This window comes from Tiliqua scincoides, chromosome 9, assembly GCF_035046505.1.
Source record: "Tiliqua scincoides isolate rTilSci1 chromosome 9, rTilSci1.hap2, whole genome shotgun sequence".
Taxonomy (NCBI): domain Eukaryota; kingdom Metazoa; phylum Chordata; class Lepidosauria; order Squamata; family Scincidae; genus Tiliqua; species Tiliqua scincoides.
In genome coordinates this window covers 45,614,246-45,638,380 of record NC_089829.1, presented here as the reverse complement: position 1 = coordinate 45,638,380, position 24,135 = coordinate 45,614,246, and the positions used below count along the sequence as shown (strand labels likewise).

At 45.1% G+C, this 24,135-nt stretch overlaps 1 protein-coding gene across 1 annotated transcript in view; it reads left to right on the top strand.

The window, feature by feature from the left end:
- Nucleotides 1–205: 205 nt before the first annotated feature.
- CARMIL2 (capping protein regulator and myosin 1 linker 2) overlaps nucleotides 206–24,135 on the top strand; it is a 71,320-nt gene continuing 47,390 nt past the window's right edge. The window contains exons 1-11 of the mRNA XM_066636800.1: nucleotides 206–245; nucleotides 4,623–4,711; nucleotides 5,261–5,311; nucleotides 9,439–9,498; nucleotides 12,814–12,935; nucleotides 16,049–16,146; nucleotides 18,031–18,101; nucleotides 21,683–21,756; nucleotides 22,016–22,091; nucleotides 22,885–22,973; nucleotides 23,845–23,939. Of these exons, the coding sequence (XP_066492897.1) occupies nucleotides 206–245; nucleotides 4,623–4,711; nucleotides 5,261–5,311; nucleotides 9,439–9,498; nucleotides 12,814–12,935; nucleotides 16,049–16,146; nucleotides 18,031–18,101; nucleotides 21,683–21,756; nucleotides 22,016–22,091; nucleotides 22,885–22,973; nucleotides 23,845–23,939 (865 nt within the window). The remainder of the gene's footprint in view (nucleotides 246–4,622; nucleotides 4,712–5,260; nucleotides 5,312–9,438; nucleotides 9,499–12,813; nucleotides 12,936–16,048; nucleotides 16,147–18,030; nucleotides 18,102–21,682; nucleotides 21,757–22,015; nucleotides 22,092–22,884; nucleotides 22,974–23,844; nucleotides 23,940–24,135) is intronic.

Sequence of the window (24,135 nt, the reverse complement as noted above, 5' to 3'; positions counted from 1 at the left end):
GCTTGCTCTGCTGGCATAGTGTTTTCTTGAGGTGGGTGGAAGAGGGAGACAGGAAGAGGCACCCTGAGGTGAAGAGGAGATAGAAAGCATCGCAGCTGCCGCCTGCTTAGTAACCTGCAGCTCAACGGAAGCAGAAGCGTTCTTTGATCTGACTGGGACATTGCAGAGAGGGCCTCGGGTTTCTGATGTGAGCAGGACCCGGAAGATGGCCGCTTCCCTCAAAGAGATTCCAGGAGAGTTGCGTGGTAAGTTGAGGCATCACAGCCCAACCATGGAAAGTCCTAGAGATAGCTTTAGTCAACTCAAATTTTAGATAGCCTTTCTTTATGGTTCAGGAGTTGGGTTTTGACCCAGAAGATTGCAGTTCCTGGATGACCTTGGGCCAGTCACAGTCTCCCAGCCTCACCTCCCTCACAGGGTTGTTGAGAGCACAAAAGGAGGGGAGGAAGTATGTACACCATCCTGAGCTCCTTGGAGAAAGGGTGGTATAAAAATGTAAAAAAATACCTTGACCCCTGAACCATTTAAGGCTCTAAGTTCTAGCCCAGAGCTGGCAAGAACTCTGAGCTTGTTTCAAGGAGGGAATGTCATTAGTGAGGGAGGGGGGAAAGGGGGCAGTCAAGTGGAGGCTCCTCAAACCCTAATGCACACACATGCTTTTGGCTTTGATTTTGTTCAACAAGTGCTATGGGTGGATAGCAGCTCTTTCTCTGTAATCACAAGGACTAGAACACCATCATTGCTATCTAAATAAAATGAGAAAGTAGAAGGCACTCATTCCACAGATCTGCACCTTGTGGCTGGTAATATGGTTCTCTCCTAACAGCTTGTATCTGTCAAGGCTTCCAGAAGAGTAGAGGTGAATTTTTGTGGTGTGTTCTGCGTGGAAACTAGGAGTGTGTAGATCGGTGGTTCCCAAACTGTGATTATGAGAACTTGAAAAGTGGTCCACAAGGTCCTACCGAAAAAGAAAAAAAGATTAGCCTTTGGTAATCTTAATAAGTGCTTTTCATCTGAGGTTTGCCAAAGGGATATGACACCCTGTGCAACTGTCACCTCCATTTCATGGTGTTATCTCATGGGCCAGCACCATCTCCTCCAGCCTGTGTCTATGTGCCAATCACTTCTGGAGCCGCCCACCCTGTTGGATGTGGTCCATAATGATTCCAATTTTTGCCTTGGTGGTTCTTGGTCTCCTAAAGGTTGAGAACCACTGGTGTATGTATCTACAACCAAGGTCCCCCAACCTTTAGGGGACCAAGAACCACTGAGGCAAAAATTGGAATCTATTAGTGGGTTTCTGGTATAAGGTAATATTTATGTCCATCGTGGTGTCCTGAAAATGGAGCTTCTGCCTGTGGGTCTTGATTATTCAGCTGTCAGTGTGTATCAGGCAGTATATGCACCAGGAGCTGAGGAAGTCGTGTTCTAAGTCAGCCATGAACGTTGGCATACTTTCAAATCATGGGTGTGCTGTTGACGTAAAGATGGACACTTTCCCCTAATCTGGACTAACCGTGAGGACAAAGTGGCAAAACCTGGTGGAGCTGTTGTATCATCATCAAGGATAATGTTGCTGGTGGCTTGTATGAAGCTTTAGCATCCATTGTGACCAGGGTGGCATCCTCTGGTCTAGGGTTGGTGGATTGTTATTTACATAGAAGCCTAAACAGGCAGAAACCAGAAGTCCTGCCAAAGGCAACCACCTCAGGAGCTCCTTTCCAATCCCAAAGCAATCTCAGTTGGAGAGGAAATCTTCAGCTGCAGTCTAATAACCAAACCTCAAAAGACGTGGGTGTTAATGAAAAATAACAGTCCTTTATAACAATTGTTTTTGACAGGCAATGATTTGCATTGCCTTCTGCGAACAAGGCAAGTAATTCGGAATATCATTTGCAAGAGTCTTTTTTTTTAATATAGTAAACATTTGCAATGTGACAGTGGCTTTAGACATTCTGGACACCCCACCCTCACAAAGAAATGTAAATCCAGTTGTGAAAGTTGCAGTATATCATACAAGAACCAGCAGATTGTTTGCTGATTTGGGGCCCAATCCTAGCCAACTTTCCAGCACCGATGCAACCTTGGGGAAGCCTCCACAACTGCCCCCCCCCAATTGCAGAATCCCATGAGTAACCCATTGGTTCAGTTGCACCAGTGCTGGAAAGCTGGAAAACTGGATAAGATTGGGCCTTTGGTCAACTTTCCTAACCTTTGTTGAAAGGGAAGAGGAAATATTATTATAAGAGAAAAGTGAGAGGGCTAGCTAGAGCACACTGCCTAGGAATTAGAGATTAGCACACAGCATCCCTCCCCACTTTCTATTTCCCTCCTTGTACTGGGCAAGCTGCGAGGGGGGACGGGTGGCAGATTCACTGCTGCCATCCAAAGTTAGGGGGGAACCCTCTCCCAGATGAATAGGGAGCCCACAATTTCTCTTTAAATCAAGACATATGGTAGCAAAACTAGAGCAATTTGGCAGCCTGTTCCCTCCCAGAAGAAGATACAGGGAGTTAAATTTGGGGGGGTGGGGGTGGAAGGAGCAATACATAAAAGGGAGGAAGGCAAAAGGAAAAATGAGGCACGTATCAAAAGCGAACAGGAGGTTGTTGGCAAGGTGGTTACAAAGCAAGCTGATAAGAAATAAATTCATTTGATGTAGCTAAGCTGAATACATTCTCAATCTCAACTGCATTTACACAGTCCTAGTCTTCCTAGTCCTAGTCCTGGGGGCTGGGGATAAGAATAGGCCCTCAGTTTGGCTGTACTTGTCGTAAGAGGCGACTGAACAGCCACTGGGTAGATGGGACTGGTCAGCCTGGGAAGGCAGCTCATCTGAGAGAAGGAAAACCCTGATCCCAAACCTCCACTGCCCTGTGGCTACATCCAGTTATGGAAAAGGCTTCAGGAGTCAACCTTGAGGCAAAATCCGGAGCTGGAGTCCCTGAGGCAGTTCGTGGCTGAACACAGTCACGTTCTGGCAACTCCTGCGACGCCGCTGGAACCAACCGTATTGGCTTCTGCCTTTCCATTGGACCATTTCAGCGACATGGAGAGGGGGAATTTGCTGCATGGGTGACAGTCTATCCTCCATACCTACTTTACCCAGGCCTCGCGCACTGGAGAGGACACTCTGTTCCAGAACACTATTCAGAGTGCGATACCATAGTCTTCCGAGACTGAAGGATGCCAACAACAGTCTTCCATGGTGGCGGGGGAGGGGGGTTGCCCTGAGTTTTATAGCCAGTGGGCATTAAACGTGCTCTACCCACAAAATGGTCATTTGAGATGATGGGGGGGGGGGGAGAGAATTGAATTTCCCACTGTTGGATGTCAGGTGGGTATCTGACATACGCTGGAATATGCTGGCTCTCAGTCAAATCTCTTTGGATACTAGTCAAGAAGAAGGTGAACCTGCTCCAAGGACAGTAACAGAGACAATGGAAGGATAATGGCCACTGCCCAGAGAAGGCTCAGCAGTCTCTGAAGGATGCTGAGGCATTACTAAAATCTCAGGGCGGGGGGATGCTGGACAGATCTACCAGGGACAGTGAACAAAATGACAGAACATGAGGGGAAGAGTGGACTTTTCATCACAAGGACCACCCCCAATGAGGGACCAGCTTTTGTTTAAAAAAAAAACTCTGCCTGGGTCTGTAAACAGCTTTTTGTACTCAGAAGCTGTGCCATCATCCTTCAATTCAGCTTCCGGCCAATTTCCAAATCTCCCAGCCCCTCTCTTGGTTGTTCTGAAACTTGTAACACCAGTTGCTGGGAAGCAACAGCAGGAGAGTTGTGTTGACCGACATGTCACACTTCTGGCCCTCCTCATAATGGCATCTGTTGGTCACACTATGAAATAGGATGCTAAATGAGATGGAACTTGGATGTTCTCCAGCAGATCCCCATCTTATTTTCTTATTCTTCCTCCCCCCCCCCCCCAATTTCTGCCCATCTTTTGGGTATATTCTTTCCTCTGATTCTCTCTCTTTAAAAATGTAGTTAAAATGCTAAAACATTCTGCTCCAAATTCAGGCAATGCAATACAAGTTTGCAGGGCTTGCTAATTATGCCAACATAGAATTTGGGACTTTTTAGCACAAACTCCCCATAACACTATTCAGCTGGAGTCAGTTTAAGTAAGACCCAAAGCTTATCTATCAATGTACTGTAGATCAATGTTTTTCAAACTGTTGGTTGGGACCCATTGTGTGGGTCACAAGCCAGTTTCAGGAGGGTCCCTATTCATTTCAATATTTTATTTTTAATATATTAGACTTGATGGTATGTGACTGCATTTGGGGAAATGTTACAGACCTGTACTTTTAACAAGGTACTATGTACATTCTTTTAACAATGATAGTAAATGGGATTTACTCCTGGGTAAGTGTGGGCAGGATTGCAGGCTAGTATTGTTAAAAATGTTCTTGCTTGTTGATGTCAGTTCTGGTGGGTCCTGACAGATTCTCATTCTAAAAAGCGGGTCCCGGAGCTAAATGTGTGAGAGCCACTGCTGCAGATGGAATCAAGGATCTTCTCCTTACCTTTCACTTCTGGGTGTGAAGTGCTTTTACCAGGCTACATGTGCTCTTCTAAATCCATTCATCCTGCCACTTTTCCAGAAAGCATCACCAATTTCCTAGGGGCCCCGGTGGTTGTCTTACAAGCTGCTCAACTCCCTGTCAAATCTAAAATTGAAGATATCGTGTTGGTATGTATGGATTGCTTTACTTGACCACTCTGTTGTTTTCAGTGTGTCTGGACATAATTTTCCCAGGTCTCTCCCAAATGCAGTTGAAGGCCATGGTGCCTTAGCTTTCCTAGGCTGTTTTCAAATGAACATGTTCCCACAATACTGAAGTAGATCTTTCTTGACATCAGCATCTTCCTCCCAACAGAAATAATTAACTAGTGGCACCTTCACCTCCCATCACCTGAGACTAATGTTGCTATGAATCTGGTACTGCCAGTGTGCTTGTTTCTGCACCCTTACAATATCCAAAAGAACCATACACAGCCATGTGGATTCATTAGAAAAAATATCCCAAAGCCACAATCTGAAAACACCTCTGTTAGGACCACCCAAAGTGATACACAGTTGGAGTCTGTCAATGATAGGTGCAGCATTTGCCTGCAGTGACAAATGTTGAATATGGAGGTCCCAGGGAGAAGAACCACATAAGTTCCTGTTTTGTACTAAGTGTGAAAGGAAACACAATTGAGCCTCAGCCTCTTCGTGTCTGCTTGTCTTTCCACTCAGGCTTTGATGCCTTGGCGAGCATTTGTCCTGCTGGCAAAACTTCCACTCAAGGTAAGTCTTGTTCTATCCATGGTCTGTGCAGGTCTTCCAAACAAGATCTCTCTTTCTCTTGCCCAGGTAAGCCTGTGAACTGGAGGTTGCCAGCTTTCTCAAAATGACCATGCTTCTCTGGCTTTTTGCATTTTTCTCAGGAGAATAGGTGACAAACAATCTATTTATTGGGGTATCTACCACTGAGCCCTGCCCATTTGCTGCTGTATTCTGCCACTTTTGCCTCTGGGCCTCAGCCAAGTACCAAATCTTTTTCTGCCATTTTTTACCATTGTGACATCACCAGGTTAGCCAAGAGGTGATCTGATGTAGCTTGCATCAGCAACAGATGCAGGGGGGCAGGGGGGCAATGGATTTGGGGTACCAAACACCATGAGTCCGTCACTGCCTCCCTCCAGCCCACCACAGATGCAAGCTGCATATATCCACTTCCTGTTCGCTCAAAGCAAGCAGGAAGTGGATCTGCTTCTGTACCATGCTCCATCATTTGGTGGGCCGCTGTGACTAGATGGGCCTTTGGCCTGATCCAGCGGGGCTGTTCTTATGTTCTTATCATGTGGTTTTCGCAAACCTAGACGTGTACAACTTAACAGTATTTACAGAGACCACATGAATGAAGGAGCTCCTGCTGTTTCCTATTAGGAATAAAACATTGGAACTGGTCAGTGTTTCCCAACCTTCAGGAACCCATGACCTGCAGTGCACCAAGAAAATCAACTTGGGCATGGTGCAGTGGTGGTGAAGTCTGATCATTCCACCTCATCGCCTCTGGTTTTCGCATCTGATCTGTGCAGAAACTCACACACTTCCGCTTCCACTGCTGATTGTCCCAGAAGGCTCTGTGCCCCAATTTCCCGAGGGATGCTGCTGCCTATCGCGAGTTTCTGCACAGATGAGGCACAAAAATGGGAGGCAGTGAGGCAAAATGGTAAGCACCACCGTACCACACCCGAGCTGATTTCTCAGTCCAGCCCATGGGCAATAGTTTGGAGACCCCTGCTCTACACTCTAGCCCACAGCTTTCTTCTTCTCTACACTTGCTAATTGGGTAAGAGGCACTTTTTCAAGCGGGTGCTTCTCTTTTATTTAGCAGGGGGAGAGTAACTGGCCCTCCTCACCCCAACAGTGTCTTTTCTAGTGGCTGCCTGCTGGTGTTTTGCATCTGTTAGATTGTGAGCCCTTTTGGGACAGGGAGCCATTTGTTATTTGATTTTTCTCTGTAAACCGCTTTGTGAACTTCTGTTGAAAAGCAGTATATAAATACTGTTAATAATAATAAATACACCTCCTCTTCTGCAATATTTTCCTCTTTATTTTTGAATCCAGGGAGCAGGAAAAGGAGCAATAGAAGCACTGGCCAGTGGTTCCATCGGGTAAAGGGGGTGCAGCATTTGGTGCACCCCTCAGGAACCAGGAGATCTTGGGCCAACCCTGGACAAATGCAGCCACATCCCCTTCTTGAAACTAGACAGGGAGAAAAGACCCGAAAGCTGTTTTTTCTCTTAGAAAGAAAAATTACAGCAGCAAATCCTGCAGCAAAATATTGAACATTTGGGAAACGGAATGCATGCCACATCCAAGGATATTGCCGCCCCGAGAGCCCGTGAGCCACGTCGGTCGGATATAAATCCAATGACTATATTAAGCTTCACGTGGAGAGGATGTTAATCTGGCATTTTTACTGTGACTCACCGACCTTGGCACAGTCAGCCTTTATAGATGGTTTCCAAAGCATGGCAATCCGTCCCAGAACATGTTTGACAATATTAAACAGAAGTAGATATAAGAATCCCACTGCCATATATACCACCCGCGACCCCAGGAGTGCCCACCTAATCTTAGGCTGCACAGAATGGTAAATTAACAAAACTCCTCATCATGTTTTATTAACTACATTAATATAGATCATGTCCCTCTGTGTGCATTTAAAATGGTAGTACGATTTCCTACTCTTTCATTCTGTAGCTCATGGCCATTCAGGTTTCTTTTCTCTTAATCCTCTGCTTCTTGGCACATCCTAACCAACACTATTGGCTCCCTTCTGATGTATGTTGTTGGCAACCTTCAGTCTCGAAAGACTCTGGTATCGCGCTCTGAAAGGTGGTTCTGGAACAGCGTCTAGTGGGGCTGAAAAGGCCAATTCGGGAGTGACAATCCCTTCCACACCGGGAGCAAGTGCAGTCTGTCCCTGGTCTGTCTCCCTGGCTGTGGGCCTTCCTTCTTTGCCTCTTTGCCTCAGTCTGTTGGCCAAGCATCTCTTCAAACTGGGAAAGGCCATGCTGCACAGCCTGCCTCCAAGTGGGCCACTCAGAGGCCAGGGTTTCCCACTTGTTGAGGTCCATTCCTAAGGCCTTCAGATCCCTCTTGCAGATGTCCTTGTATAATATGTAGCTTCTCTCTTGCAAAATTTGTCTACACCTGGAGGGAAGCAGTACTCTCCAATGGAAGGATGCTTGTGTCACTCTGAGGACTGCTTTTCATGCCTCATTTTCTACCTGAAGAACCAAATGCACGTGGAGTGCATCCAGGGGATGGCTCAGCCATGCAGCCAGCTGAACCTCTTGCTTTAGGTGGTGGGCTGTGGGAAGCAGCAAGCTGGATGAGGATGTCCTGCACTCACCTGCCAAGTCCCCTGGCCCATCGCCCTTCCAGCAACTCTATCTGGCTGCTTCTCTTGCACATTTTGTTTGGAACATGCAAGAGGAGGAGGGCTTGTTACAGGGTGTTCCCAGATGTTACAGGGTGTTCCCTGATGTTGCAAGGTTCAAAAGCAAACTCAGTAGGCAAGAGTGGTGATAAGTTCCGAGCGTTTATTGTATTCCCATCAAACCAGCGTCTCAAGGGATTTTTTCCAAGCATTGAGAGTGAATGTGAGAGTCAGAATTCTGCAAAAGGGTTCTTTCCAGTCTGAATCTCTCTCTTTTATTGCAATTTCGAGTTCCCTCCTTGAGACATGTACATTTCTCATTTCTCATTGGCTCAGGATAGTCTTAGACATTTGATTGGTGGGTTACAAGTCACCAGTTGTTCAAATTACATTCAACATATACAATTTACAGATTTTGAGCAGTCAGTAGGTGGTACTGCAATTTCAATTTTGCTCAAAACTGACCTTATCTTATGACATCATCTTCATGTAGCCAAAGAATCCTTGAAATGCAACTTACTTGCCATGGGGTTTGCGGGCTCAGCAAAAAAAAAAATTGCTGCCTTATGCTTTTTCTCTGGGAACCTGACCTTTGATGTTAACTGGAAATGGCTTTGATGTTATGTCTTCCGAGACCCTTTTAATGCAGTTAGACCACTAAAACTTACTTAAGATAATGTTATATATTAGTTACCCTTGTTTAGGCACCAAAACTGGGTTAAAATGCTGAAAATTATATAGCTAGCTACCTACATGCATATATATAAGGTGTCTGAGCTTGAAGTAATGATACTGATCCTGTGTGTTAAAAAGCAAAACAGACCGATTTTAAAATCACAAACCTTTTTTTCTCCTCTTCTTCGGAGCACAAAGGCCTATTGATTGTGCCTGCATAGTCTTATCAGAATGTTCTGTTGTGGAAAGAACATTTGACATGTGAGCTTCCCCATTAAACTCTAACATAAGTGACAGACCTTTTACCTTCCATCAGGCTGACCTCCTTGTCCTCCAGCTCTACCACTGCTGTGATCAAGAAAAGAGCTGGAGTCACTGCCACCTTCTTTCCTCCCCAGTCTCTTCTTATAAAGCAATAACGTGTCTTGCAATAAGCTGAAAGTTCATAGCAAGACAAACAGGCAGGCAGGCCGCTTGTAGGCTAGAGTGGAACAGGAAGCAGGAAGTTAACATTTGCTCTTATTTCCCTTCTAGCCTGCAGGCTGCCTGCCTACCTGTCTTGCTATAAGCTTTCTGCTTAGAGCATTTGGTTAAAGCAAGACATGTTATTGCTTTGTGCCAACATAATGAAGATAAACAAAAGTAATGGGTATGGGGGGGCACAGGGAACTGCAGAGATATGGTTCCTAGTCATGGTTTCTGGTATCTGCAGGGAGGGCAGGAATGTACCCACCACGGATACCAGGGGATGCCTATACTTTGAAGGTAAGGGTGTAAATTCATTTTTGCATGTCTCTACCTGCAGGTACAAGTTAGCTTCAGCTTCCTAGCAGTGCAGAAGATCAGGATAAAAGACACTAACCAGGTGAGTGCATGTTGCAGGTATTGTGATGTACCCCCTGCACTGAGAACTCCTTTCCTTCCCCTCCCTGCAGGCCCAGGGTCCAGCAGATGCATTTCCCGCTGGATCAATATTCCAAAGCCATCAGAAGTGCACACTGAGCACAAACCTGTATATCTCAAACATTCTGTTTTAATTAAGCCTTCAAGATCAGGACACTGTTTTTGCCAGCTCTGCTCCCTTGCTAGTTGCAACAAGCTTGCCGTTCCAAAATTAAGCAGGCCAAGCTTTTCTTAGCATGGAAATAAAGTGACAGGAAGACTTCTAAATCTGCTTAATTTCTGTGTGTCAAGCTGCTGTAAAAACTACAGGAGCAGAGCCAGGAAAATGGTTGATTGCACTGACATTAAATAGCCAGTTCAATGTCATTAAAAATTATTCATCTCTAGCAGCCAAAGGGCAGGAGACAACAGTCTCTCTTGGACTAAAATCCAGTTTCTTATGCTTGAATTAACACCGGGATGGAAGTGCCATTTCCGTCTCCAAAATTCCAGTTTGATTTCTCTAGGGTCAAACGCTCCAAATGTTCCCTTTTGCCAGGGATGAATCCTATTGCACCTGGCCAATGAGCCAGTTACTAATTCTCAGATCCTTATCCAATACAGAGCTGTATGAGCAGCCCAAACAAACTAGGAACCAACATCAGCCTCATTCCTTTTTCTGACATCTATCCTCAGGAATTCACTGTTCCTTTTTAAAAAATCCCTCTTTCTGCCTTTGGAGAGTTGTTAATTTTTTTTAGCGTAAGTTGATACAGCCGTCATTCTTCGGGGGTTCAGCTCCTTTGTTCAACACTTTGAAAAGTTCAGTCCCAAACTGGGCACACTTTCTCTCTAGTGCACACGCAAGTAAATGCATGCACATGAGCATTAAGGTACCACTGCCATTTCATACCCTGCAGTTGCTGAAGTATAGTTTGCACTGTTGGTAGTTCATTGTTGGGCAATTAGGTTTTTCTAGTGTAACCTTAAGCAAAAGAGCAGACAGCCTTCTTACTTTTAAACCAGCTGAAGACAGCCTATTGCAGAGACATTGAAATGACTGTTGTATGATCCATGTACAAGTATTTTATGGCACACATCAGATGGATGTGTAGGAGAGAGAATTTCAGCAGGTGTAGTTTGTCATCTGAAATTCCCTCTTCAATACAATTGTTAAAGGTCCAGGATCTCTAAAGTTAAAGTTTGCCCACCCCTGGAGTAGAGCTTTCCACCGTGCTTGCTAGGGCAGCTTAGGTATTAATCCTTGGTACAAAGATTGAGTGTTTACAAGTGTGCTCCTGATTTTGTCTGTGAAATGTTGGAGGGTATGGGGAGGACACACACTGCTACCTTATATCATGGACCCATCTTGCTCAGTATCTTTGCTATTGATTCAACAACTCTCCAGGGTTCAGATGTTTTTTTGGTTTTTGTTTGTTTTTTTGCAGCATTACCAAAGATTGAACCTAACTTTGGCATGCCAAACAGAGGCTGTATGAGAGAGTGATAGGGTGGGTGTCCTCCAGTTTTGTAGGAACTAGATTAGTGAATGGTAGGACAACAGTAGATCACTACCCCACTACCCAAGCCCATCCAAATTTAGCAGTAACATGTTCCAAACTGTCTCAAAGCCTTGTACAGGGAAGCTAGCTAGCACATATGCAATATAATAATAATAACTAATAATAACTAGATATTTATATCCCGTCTTTCTGGTCATCGGATTACTCCTCTGACTTTATTCAAGGCGGTTTACATAGGCAGGCGTTTCTAAATCCCTCAAGGGGATTTTTTACAATCGTAGAGGTTCTCTCTTTCAAGAACTACACAACATTTCAGATGGATTTTCCGGGTCTGATCTCACTTCTGGCCTCCAGTGCCTCCCATGCAGGCTGACAAGCAGCTCCTTCACCTCTCACATTGAGGGCAGCCAAGACGCTTCTTCGCTCACCCGAAGAGCAGATGGAATAACTTGGCTCGGCTTGTCAGCTGCTTCAAGGTCTCGCTGTTCAGGGAGCTGCCGGTGTTCTCGAATTGGCGACCTTCTGATGTTATCTTTGGGCTAACGGAGGCTCTACCCTCTAGACCAGACCTCACGCCTGAGATCTGGTCTATCGATCAACCAGATCGATAAATTTTCAATCCTTTGCCCCACACAACCAACAAATGGAAAGGAGGTATTTGGAATAAAACTTTTTGCAAAGTGACCAAGGTTGCTTTGCTATTGATTCAGACTTTGCCGTTAGCCTGAGTCTGAGTGGTTTGCCAGCCATGGCGGCAGCTGGATGCATCCTGCAGTCTTTACTAATCAGATTAGGGAATTGCGAAGAACGTGAAATGGAGCCTCTAGCCAGTTGCATCGTTATAAGGCCACACACCTCATTTGGCTCATTTGGTGCCAGGTTTGTTCTTCAGGCACATAGTAATGGATGGTTTTTATGTACTTGCTTTCCACATAATTTTTTTGCCATATTTGAAATTCTTCTGCCTTTTATTAAAGACCTGACATATTTGTTTATACAGTATCTTATCCTTCCTTTAGTAGCTCAGAGTTTCTTATGTAAGGATCCAGTGCTGACCACCCAGCTCTTGGGGGACATGCGAAAACTTGACTGCTAGCATCTTAGCTGCCATTCTGCCTCCTCCCAGTTCAGTCTCACTCCTCTCCTTTTCCTCATCTTTTTCCAGTCCAGTAAGTGGAGGCAGAAGGAAACATGGAGGTGGAAGTGGGTGCCTTTCATCACCTGACCAGAACTGTGCAAAATATTTCAGTTGAGGTTGCACCATAGATTGATATAGGGGCAATATATACTATATTAACAGACTCAGGGCCCAATCCTATCCAACTTTTCAGCACTGATGTAGCCATGCCAAAGGGACATGTGCTGCATCCTGCAGGAGAAAGGCAACCACAGAGACATCTTCAAGGAACACTAACTGCATTATAGCTACATAGGCTCTGGAAAGTTGGGTAGGACTGGGCCCTTATTTTCAATCCCTTTCCTAATGGTGCCAACAGGTCTTGGGCTGGTTCAGTTGCTGCAACCCTGTAACGCAGAACCATATTCCTCTCTACATATTACAAACTGCACCTGAGAGAGGAAGGTGGCTTCATGCCTCAAGACCACCTACAGACTTCAACAGGATTTACTTATTGGTAAATGTCAAGAGTAATACCAGTGTGTTGGGAGCCTACATTTGGGTTCTGAATTAGTTTTCATTAATGAAGCAGGGAGAGAACTAGTAGAGAAGCCCTGGGAAACACCATTCCTGCTATCTTTCCCCCTCATCTCTCCAGGTTGTCATAGAAACAGATGCATCTTCCTATGAATTTGGGTTCTTGTCATTGGATGAATTGGAGCAGGTGGTGATCCATATGGTTGTGTCCCTTAAGAAGATCTTCCCAGATTCTTCACCAGGGTAAGAGTGTTGTATGTACTTGATAACCACCAAAACATGAGAAGATCTGAGGCTGTGCGCTGGATTTTTGGATCCAGCAAAGGTTAAGGCAGTTTCAGCAAAGTTAAGGCAGATCTGGGATTAGTCAAGTCAAGAGGTGTTTATTTGACGCCTCCATTTTTTATTTTTGTCAGCAATACCCCAAACATTCCTCTCCCGCTGGAATAGAAAAACATGTTAAGATCTACTGAACATGAATTGCAAATGTATTGCAGAAAAATCTCATAAATGCAGATGGCAAAGTGCATCCACAATTATATTACTCATTACACACATGAAAAAACAGGCCTATGCAAATATATACAGGAATGACCTGCAAAGCCATATATATCAATAGTAAAACTGTATACTCCTATAGTACTAGTTGGCTACCCCGGGGGGGGGGAGCACAAGAATGCATTACTGTGGTTATGCTGTACATACAAAAACATGTAGATATAAAGGCGTGTGAAAAACAGAGGGCATTGTGTTCTTATATTTATTTTTCTGATTAATCAGTTTATATCACAGGACTACTGTGTACTGTAAACAGTACAATTCTGAACTTTCATGGTAGATTCTGAAAACTTTTAAATGCTTTTCTGTCCCACCTTGATGGTTTAATGCTCCTTTTTATTTTCAGTAGCCTTCTGTTTGTACAATCCCTTGGGGTTTGGGGGTGCTCTCTTAAAACGTAAGAAATACCATTTGCCACTGCTATAGGGTAAAGCTAACCAGTGTGATATCACTTTAACAAATAGCTCCTGGGTTTGGAAGTCTTTAAAAAAAAAAAAATAAAGGGCTATAAGCTCACAGGTGCAGATAGATGAGCCCAGCACAGGACCAGCTCCTTAGAGATGAATGCCCCTTTTGGATTTTCTCACTAGCTGAATCTTGTTCAGAAGAAGCATTTTCTGTGCTCTTAAGGAAGGCTGTCAACAAGACCTGACAGGCATATATGGGTAACTTCAACAAATGTATTGTTTTGAGCCCAGCAATCTCCTTTTCCCTGGTGTACCTTTATTATCTCTCCCTTCTGCTCAGTCCTTTTGAACTCATGATCTTCCTGGCTCCGTTTGTCGAAGGGAGAGCCTTTCCCTTTGCTTTTCTTCAGCCATGCAAGACTGAGATCAAACTTTTCCCCATTGCCCTCAACATCTCTCCAGGTAAAGATGATTTGCTACCATGAGGGTTTCTTTTACGTCTACCCTCCCCTTCCTACCCCCTACAGCAGTGGTACTCAAACTTTTCCGGCCAGTGGCTCCCTTGACCCCCGTGGCTGTTTGCCATGACTCCCCATCATGTTCCTGAGGGCTGGAAGTGACATCATTAAACAGGAAGTGGTCAGGAATATTAACTATATTAAATATAATATTATAATATTATATTTATTATAATATAATATTAAATATATATTGACTATATTAATATTAACTATATTAATCATATCATTAATTAAATGCAGATCTTAAAAATATATTAATACACAGCAATATTCATGCTTTATAAATGATCAGCTGCTGATCACTGTTGGAGACAGGATGCTGGAGTAGGTAGATTTTGTCTGGTCCAGGAAGACTCATTTTTTTAACTTTGTAAGCATACCAACATACAACATACAACAAACCTTTATTAGGCATATATTGTAAGCTTACCAATAGAACTGTTTTATCAAATGAACTTTGTGAATGACCAGTCTGATCAATATTATACACACACACACCCCTGTGGACCCCAATCCAACTAGTCATTTCTCCCATCTCCTTGGATAAGATTGAACCCTTTATTAATTTAATGAAATTAAATTTTTCCAGCAGCTGGTGGGGAAAACAAAAATAGACCATGAAAATCTATCAGAGCTTATAAGGGTTTGGTTAGGAAGCTGATTTGTCTCCTATACTAGGAGATGCACAGCTCAAGCCTATGCATGTCTACTCAGAAGTAAGTCCCGTTAGAATCAATGGGGCATACTCCCAGGAAAGTGTGGATAGGATTGGGCTGGCAATCACTTCATCAATGGCTGATAAGTATTCCCTTCAAATAGCAAGATTCATCACTTTAAAAATACAGCCTTTCCTCTTCAGTCAAACAACAAGATTAATAAATCACTTTAAAAACAGTCCCCTTTTTCTGCTCCTGTCCAAGTAAAGTGTGTGCTTGTCTCTCCCCTCCCCCTTCGCCAAGTGCATGGAAACAACTTTAAGTCCCCTGCTGACTGGTAAAATAGGAAGTCTTTTATTTGGGGAAGGGAAGGAAAGCGGGAAGGTTTGGAGATTGAAAGGGGGAAGAGGGAGGGGGTTGAAAAGAGAGATTACACTTTGATGAGCAGCGATCCCAGGCTGGAAACTAGGAACCAACCAGGCAAGGATCAGTGAGGGTTAAGGAATGCAAGCGAGCGTGCTCGGTACTTGCCAGCTGGGGATTGGAGTCGAAGAGCTTTGGAAACAACATGCAGCGAACACAGAAGGCGGCAGCCTCGGAGTGGAGGGAGAAGAGGGCGGGATGGCAGCAGCCACTCTCCCAGCTGAGAAACTCCCGTTTCTTCTGCTTTAAAAAAATACACAGGCGATGGGCTCGTATTCTGCCCAGGGGTGTGACTGTATCACTGCAAGGACATCCCGCGCCTCCCCTTTGATTTCCTGGCGCCTCCCTAAAGAGCCACGCTGTACAGTTTGAATAATACTGCCATAAAGAGTTATCCAGCCAGGGCCTATTTTCAAAAGTATTTAAAAGACATCTTCCAACCAGCAAGTAGTGCTGGTACATGCTCCTCTTGTGTCTGAGGCCATGTGCAGTCCTCACCTGCTTTGCTCACAGCATTTCAATCTTTACCTCTGCTTTTCTTCCAGTCTGTTTCCCTCGCCTTCTTCTAGTCCAGGGAGCAGGAGAAGTAGAGAGACACGCAGAGGCAGGTGGCCCTATCAGTCCATTACCTGAGGCAACCATCTCAGTTGGCCTCATGGACTGCCTGGCCCTGCAAGTCTTTCTCTTGGAGCAAGAACCCAGAAATACAGTGGATGTGGAAGCTCCCTTCATAACGTTGCCTTTTTTATTTTCTCCTTTTCCATTCAAATGTCATGTTCCCTGGTTTGAAGCAATCTGCTCCAGAATGCCCGGCCCAGCTTGCTTGAGAGAATTCAAGGGATAACAGATTCCATGGCAGGAGCACTGCAAGAAAACCAAAGACCATGTGGTAATCATCTTTACATGAGAAAATAAGGCTTGAAAAAACATGCTGTAAAATTGCCTGCAGTTGCAGGAGGGCAAGGCTCCTATATTTCTTAGTGCGCTGCTCTTCAACCTGTGGGTCAGGACTCCAGTGGGGTCGGGGCAACCTTTCAAAGCCTGTGCAAGAGAAGGCTTGGATCCAGTTATGGTCCTGCCTTATAAAAACTGAGTTCTTGATATAATCCTGCACAGCCTCTTTTCACTGTCTTTCCCCGTAGTTCCTAAGGCTGTTCCTGCGGAGGCTGCTACCGTATAGGGTTGTTTTAAAGACACAAGAGGTCAGGGAAAGGGGGCAGGCAGCAGGTGGGCAGTGATGGGAGAGCGGGTCCTAGGAGGGGGTGGAATTGGCGGTGGGTCCCCAGTCTCATACTTTATTTATTTATTGGGGTTGCGGCACAAAAAAGGTTGAAGGCCAATGTCTTAGCATTTAAATAGGAGAGGGCATTATAACAGAGGTGATTATTCCCATTGGTTCATGACTACACCTTCTGAGGTTCTCAAATATTCAAAGTCTAAGGCCCTTTGTATCGGTCATCTGTCGGAAGAAAACACTGAGCAAAAGTTGTAATAACAGCCTTAAAATGGACATTTAAAAATGTTTGAAGATGCTTCATTTGCTGTCCTAACAAATGAATTCTGCTGAGTATTTTGTGTTTTTGTATAGTTCAAAATGGGGTGGAATTGGGGTGAGAGAAGATATACTGCTTTGGCCAAGGATGTCGTTGGCTGACATGAAACTTTCTCGTCTTGTATACATGGAACACTCATACAGCATTTGCATCTTGTTTAGAACGTTCTAAGCACATCACATGCATTATCTCAGTGATGTTTGAGCACTTGGTCATGTAGGTTAGTATTACCTTTATATAGAAGGGAATCTGGAGGCTGATGGCCCAATCTTAGGCGCATTTACCTATAAGTAAGTCTCATTGAGATTAGTGAGCTGTAGTCCCAGGTAAATGTATGTAGGATTAAGTCCTAGGCTTCAATCTTATAAACACTCACATTCCCCCTACCCATTTTATTGTCAGAACATCTCTGTGATATAGGTTAAGCTGAGAGGGTAGTGACTATCTAAGCCCACCTAGTTTCAAGATTTAGTGAGAATTTCAACCCAGATCTCCCTCGTCCTAATCTGAGACACTAACTGCTACGCCAGGGGTATCAAACTTGTTTCATGCAGTGGACCAAAATAGCAGACCATGACGGTTGGAAGTGATATCATTAAGCAGGAAGTGACATCATTAAGCAGGGGCTGATCAGAAATAAGCACTTTTTTCTCTATTAGGAACTCATTAGCTACAAATGACACAAAAGAAAATATGCAAATCTTGATCATATTTTCAAGTTATCAGGAAGCCCAATTATCACACCAGCTGCCCTTTCAGAAGTGATACTTCAGCACATCTCAGCAGCTAAGGGCAGGTGTTGGGAGACCCCAAAGATCACACAAGTCAGATAAGGCCCACGGAAGCTCTTTATGTTGGTCACCTCTGCGCTACACCATGTGGCTCACCTTAAAATGGTTATCTGGGACACTTTTCTTATACAAAGTATCTTGCTAGTCTTCAGAATATTTGTGTGAGTTAGACCTCTGCAGTTCTCAGTTGACAGATGAAGAACTGAGGCAGAAAGAATGCCCATCTGTTGACTCAGCAGGGTTGATTCTGGGATTTGAAGGCAGATCTTCCAAGTTCCCTGGACCACATTGGCTATAACCCAACAGCACTTATTTTCCCCTTTGAATCCCTAAATGGTTTGGTTCTCTCTCTTACAAATGCTTCCCTTCCCTGCACAGACACTTCCTTGGACTCCTGCTGTAATATTTAACTTCTGCTATCATTGGCAGGTGGCTTTTCAGAGACGTATGCAGCCCTCTGCGATTACAGTGGCCTTCCTTTCCGAGAGGAGATCCAGTGGGTAAGGCAGCAAGAACACAAGAGACAAGATTAGTAATTCATAGCAAAGCATCAGGTATAAAAATAACCTGTGTGGTGACTCTGTGATGCAGTAAGTCACTCTGCTCCCTCTGGCTGGTTTGTGGGCTTGAACAAGGGTTGGCTTTTCATGAGACCTGGAATTTTGCCAAGGAACACTCCTCCTGTTACCAGTTGATTGGAAACTGCCTTGGCTAATGAGAGCCCTGAACCAGAGCTGCTGCCATTCTTAGCAGGAGGGTCCCTGGGATTAATACAAGAAAGCGTTGCACCGCTGCTGTTTTCATTTCAAAGGTGGCTGTGCTGCAAGCCCCAGAGCAGAACTGTTGCATGTGCCACTCATCCCTGAGCATTTCAGGAAGAGCGCTCCAGGGCTTGGGTTTCCTTTGGAAGAAAGAGAGCACTGGGGACTGGCCTTCTTTGTAATATCTGCTTGATTTGCATATATGCTGGCAATGCATATGAAGAGGCGTTCAGCAGCAGATCTTTGTACACACAGTAGATCTGCCACTCCACACCAGATCCCCAGAGAGATGCACCTTGCAAGTTCAAGGTGCTTGGCTTTAATTTGCCACCACCTCTGTTGTGAGAGGGCCAAACCCCATGTGATGTTTAAGCATTGTTATCCTTGATGGGCTTAGTCTGAAATCCACCACACTAGTGTTACTCAAACTGTGGGTCGGGACCCACTAGGTGGGTTGCGAGCCAATTTCAGGTGGGTCCCCATTCATTTCAATATTTTATTTTTAATGTATTAGACTTGTATTAGACTCGTATTAGACTTGATGGTATGTGACTGCATTTGGGGAAATGTTACAGACCTGTACAGACAGGCTTTTCTGTATATGCTTTTAACAATGATGGTCAATGGGACTTACTCCTGGGTAAGTGTGGGTAGGATTGCAGGATAGGATTGTTAAAAATGTTCCTGCTTGGTGATGTCACTTCCGGTCATGACATCATTTCTGGTGGGTCCTGACAGATTCTCATTCTAAAAAGTGGGTCCCAGTGCTAAATGTGTGAGAACCACTGCACTACACGCTTACCCAGGAGTATCTCACTGAAGTAGGTAGGGTTTACTTCTATGCATAGGACTGTGCTGTTAGGTTTTCTTTAGCCAAAAGCAGCTGGAATTGGGACTGTGGTAGTCAGTCAGGCAGGACTCCTTACAGGGGTCCACATCGGTGTGTAGACCCCTTTCACAGCTGCATGGTGTCGCAACTGCGTTGTGATGTTGCCTCCAAAAGTTCGGCTAGCACATCATCACCAATCTTTCAGATTGCTAAGCTGTGCAGAGCTTGGCTTGGAGGTGTGCATTCACTCTGCTGTACACCTAAGAGGGAACCAAGTGGAGGTGGTCGGCACACACCCTCCCTGCATGATCAGCTCAGATCCCTGATCCACCTGTCGTTTACACTGGGGAAAACCCAACATTAGTGGTTTAAACATCACACACACAGCTTTCAAGCAGTGGAACTGCTGTTTATACAACACACGCACACACCTTACATGGCTTCTAAGCTAGAGGAATGCTGCTTCCCCCCCAGCTGTGATGGCTATCAGATGAACAGGGATTCTGAAAGCTTGTTCTTAACCCCCGCATCAGCCGAGTTTCTGGACATCCAACAGGCCATCTGCCTGTCAAAGCAACTGTCAGTCAGGACGCCGCTCAATCTCATACTTTTAAATTCCCCATTGACGGGAGACAAGACCAGTGTGTCTGCTCTGGTGATGGCGACTGGCCTGGACGCCTTTAAAAGGGGATTGGACAAGTTTCTGGAGGAAAAATCCATTACGGGGTACAAGCCATGATGTGTATGCGCAACCTCCTGATTTTAGAAATGGGCTATGTCAGAATGCCAAAGCAAGGGAGGGCACCAGGATGCAGGTCTCTTGTAATCAGGTGTGCTCCCTGGGGCATTTGGTGGGCCGCTGTGAGATACAGAAAGCTGGACTAAATGGGCCTATGGCCTGATCCAGTGGGGCTCTTCTTATGTTCTTATGTTCAGTTCTGCCATTCACTGCTGCTTCTACTGCTGTGCAGCGCACCTGGAATCCTGCTTGTTGTAGCAGGAGGGGGCGAAGAGCAGATGATGGGGCCAGGAAAGTAGCGGCCAGGAGAAGCCATTACTCATCTCATGCTGTGTCGGCAAATTTTAAACAGTGTGTGTACTTTCTCTGGATAACGAGCTGGCAGCCCGATTGTGTGTATGTTTGCTTTTAAATCCGTACATCTATGTAGGAAAACTGGAGTGTTCGATGGAGCTGTCAGGCACAGGGATACCAAGAATCTGGGTCAGCATTTTGATGCGCAGCTCATGGTTAGTCGTGAGCATGAATCTTCTAGGATCTAGGAGAGGTTTTGGTGGGTGATTATGAGGGAGTTGAAGGCAGGCCTGAGAAACTATGAGATTGTGCTTGTATTTTGAAATCACAGCCTCTTCTGGGACCATTTGTTTGTATGTAAACCACTTTGTGAACTGATGCTGCTGGAAAGGAGTCTGTAATAATCTTGACATCCCGTCTGCTGCTCAAGGTGGTTAGCAGTATACTAAAATCATACAGCAGCAGTAACATTTGATATGGAAAACAGTGGCAATTCACTTACAGAAACAATGTAGAAACAGCACAATTAAACACGGGGGGGGGGAGGGGAGAGAGAGAGCACTTAGGTTCCAGAAGTTTAATAGAACAAAGTAATGGAGCTAGCTTTACATCTTGGGGCAAGGAGCAGGTCCAGCTCACCTGGAAAAGGTATGAAGTATGAAAAGGAATGAACTGGAAAAGGTATGAAGTTTTCTCCAATGCCTTAGCTACTACTCTCTTCTCCTTCACACTTCCACTCTGTTTCTCTCTTCCTTTCAAGTCCAAAAGGTGGGAAGAGAAGCAGCAGATGCATTAGTTGGCATGGGGCCAGGAAAGAATGGGCAGGATTTAGTCACTGCCATGGGTGCAGGAAGTCAGAACTGTCAAGGAGTCCCATATCAGGGCCACTGCAGAAAAGGCCCTGTCAGGTGTTGCTGCCAAATGTGGCTCTCCCAATGGTGGGGATACACAAGAAGGCCCTCTTGGTTGATCTCGGGGTGGGGGAGGGGAGGTTCAAACAGGAGGAGGCCGCAGCCCTTCAGGTATTCTTGATCCAACCCATTTAGGACTTTAGCTGTCAAAATCAGCACCTTGAACTGCCTGGAAACAGACGTGCAGCTGATGATGGAGCAGTGTGATGTCTCCTCCACTCCTCCTACTGGTCAGCTGCCTGCAGCATTTGACCCTAAGGTTGCCATCTGGGAGTCAATCTCATTTTGCTCAGCGAGTCATCTTCTGAGTAGACATGAATAAGACTGCACTGAAACTGAAGTTTTTGAACAGTTGGCACCACATAAAGGGCATTAGAGTCGTCCGTAGGCTATTTAATCAGTGAGTGGACAACCATAGTTGGGTCAGATTAGCTTCTGTAGCTTTATCTTCATTTTGAATAAGTTTTGTTGATATGGGGGATGGTCAGGGGAGTGGCAAAGGAGAAGCCCCCACCCCTCCAGTCATGTGCTAATTTTTCTTTTGCAGGATGTAGACAATATTTATCACAACCAGGGATGCAGGGAGTTCAACCTGCTGGACTTCAGCTACCTGCACAGCCAGTGAGTTCACGAAAAAGCATTGTATTGAAACTCGTGGGCATGTGCGGATGGGAAGCGGATGTGGGAATTAAAGAGAATCGTTACTGAAATTTTTTTTTAATTTGACTTGTTTTGAAAAGTTGTTACCTGGACTGAGAATAAAACAGGTTGAAAATCTAACATATTTTGTTGCACCTTGACAAATGTTCTGTCTACCCCAGTTTCAGTGGACTTGTGCTGTAGCGGTGCTTAACTGGGTTAATGCTTTCTTCTGCTATAGGGATGTAGCTCTTAGTGTGTCTGCCTTGTCTTGCAATCGGTGGTTCACAAGCCTGAGTTGCAAGGACACCAAACTGGTGAGTTCTGCAAAGTGAGTGTGATGTGAGTGTGAGTGTGAGTGTCCCGCTTCCCCAAGTGGTGGGAACTTCCAGGGGCACCTCTGGCCAAATTCTGGATGGCTTTGGAAGAGAGATATAAGGAAGCTTACTAGGTCTTTGTAACAGGGGGGTCCCCAAGTTACATACATTTGCTCTTTCTAACAAACTTGCAGTAACTATTATTCTCCAGCATACAAATGCCAAGCCGCACATGCAAACAACGATGCACCGGCTTGATGGAGATTCGCAATGACTTGTGATGATGTCACAAGCTGCTGCTGGGTCCAAGAGAGCTGTGGGCACAATCTGGCCTGGGAGCGGAGCGCAAGGGTGAGGTGGAAGGAGGCAGAGGCAGGAGGGAGAAGAAAGGAAGGAGCTGGAACTCTCAGGAGACAAAGAGGGAGAAGAAATGGAGAGGAGGAGAGAATGCAGGAGGCAGAGAGCAAGAGGAAGTGGAGCAGGAAGAGAGAGATGATGGAAGGACAAGGGACAGAAGGAAACGGGTTAAATGGACTTTTGCAGGCTAGCCTGGGAGCCTTTCAGAACCCTGAAAATGTGTTCCAAGGTCCAAACAACTGGCTTACAGACATACTTCTGGACCACAAGCCATTTGTAGGTTGGGGAGTTCTGTGTTGGTATATTTACAAATAAACAATTGGAGTGCTGGACTGGAGACTGAATAGCAAAGCACTCCTTCCTGGCAACTGTGGGAACTCTGCTCACCCAGCGTCCAGACTGCAAACTCATTACAGTCTCTTTCCTTCTGCCCTAGAGTCTGGATATCCTCGAGCAGATCCTGCACGTGCTCAGCAAGTCGGTGACTCTGGAAGAGCTGGTGCTGGAAAACTGTGGCTTGAAGCTGTAGGCAAAGGGGCATGACGTTTGCTAATGAATAATTCCTTGCAAATTCATTGTGAATGCATTGTGGTGGGTGCTGGGAGTAGGATGTTGTCTGGCAGCAGGAGGTGTGCTTCTTTCTCATCGAGCAGTTCAAAACGTCATCACCTTTTCGCATGCCATGAAAATCAGCAGCCCAGTTACTTAAGGCTGAGTGTATTCAATTCTTTAACTGAATTCTTAAATGTGTGGAAGACAAGCCTCTGCTAGGATAGCCACCTTCTAAAAACACTACCTAAACTATTTCAAATGGTCAATACATGTTTCCATGGGACCCAAAAGCATATTTGGGGGGTGGTGGTGGTGGTGGCTTCTGATAGCATCCCATACTGCAAATACAAAAAATGTTCAGTATTCCATAACGGTGCAATCCCAAGATAGACAATGTTGTTCCAGGTGGAAGTGGCAGGTATGTACTGGTATAAGATCCAAATACAGCATACACCAATAGCCTGTGTGCAGAGTGAGATAACAGATACCTAGACATAAATAGGTGTATGAATGAACTGGTTCTAGGCTCTAAGCCAGTGTGTATGTTCATGACTCATGCTATAATTCCGGGACTACAAGGCATACATCTCACATTAAAGAAAGGCTTGGTTGTTTCCAAGAAGATGATCCAAAGGCCTAAGCAGTTGTTGTGCTCTGCTCATGTGAGTTTAAAAGCAGACTCACATGGGCATTGTCCAAGGTTGCTTTCAATTTGATTGACTGTTGCAGTCAGTCTGGGTGGGAAGTGCCCGAGTGAAATGAACATGGATGGTGGGGTTTGCACTCAGTGCCTGCCTCTGGTTGGGCCCCTTGTGATAGTTGTGTGAACTCTTTTCCCTTGCAGTGATTTTGCTCAGGAGATGGCCCAGGTACTCGGCGATCATCCCGATTCTGCCTTAAACGCAATTAATCTCGCTGGGAACCCTCTGGAGGACCGAGGTAGCGCATTCTTAGCCTGCAGTGAGGCAGCATGTCTTTGGTTTTGGCTTTTGGAACTTCCAGCTACAGAAGCTGTAATTTCTGCCTTCTGAAATTGAGGCAATGTCTTCCCAGGTGTCTTTAGATCTTCAGTTAGTCTTTCAACCATTGTTCACTTATATGACATTTTAATGTGGAAAGACAGCAGGATATTTTC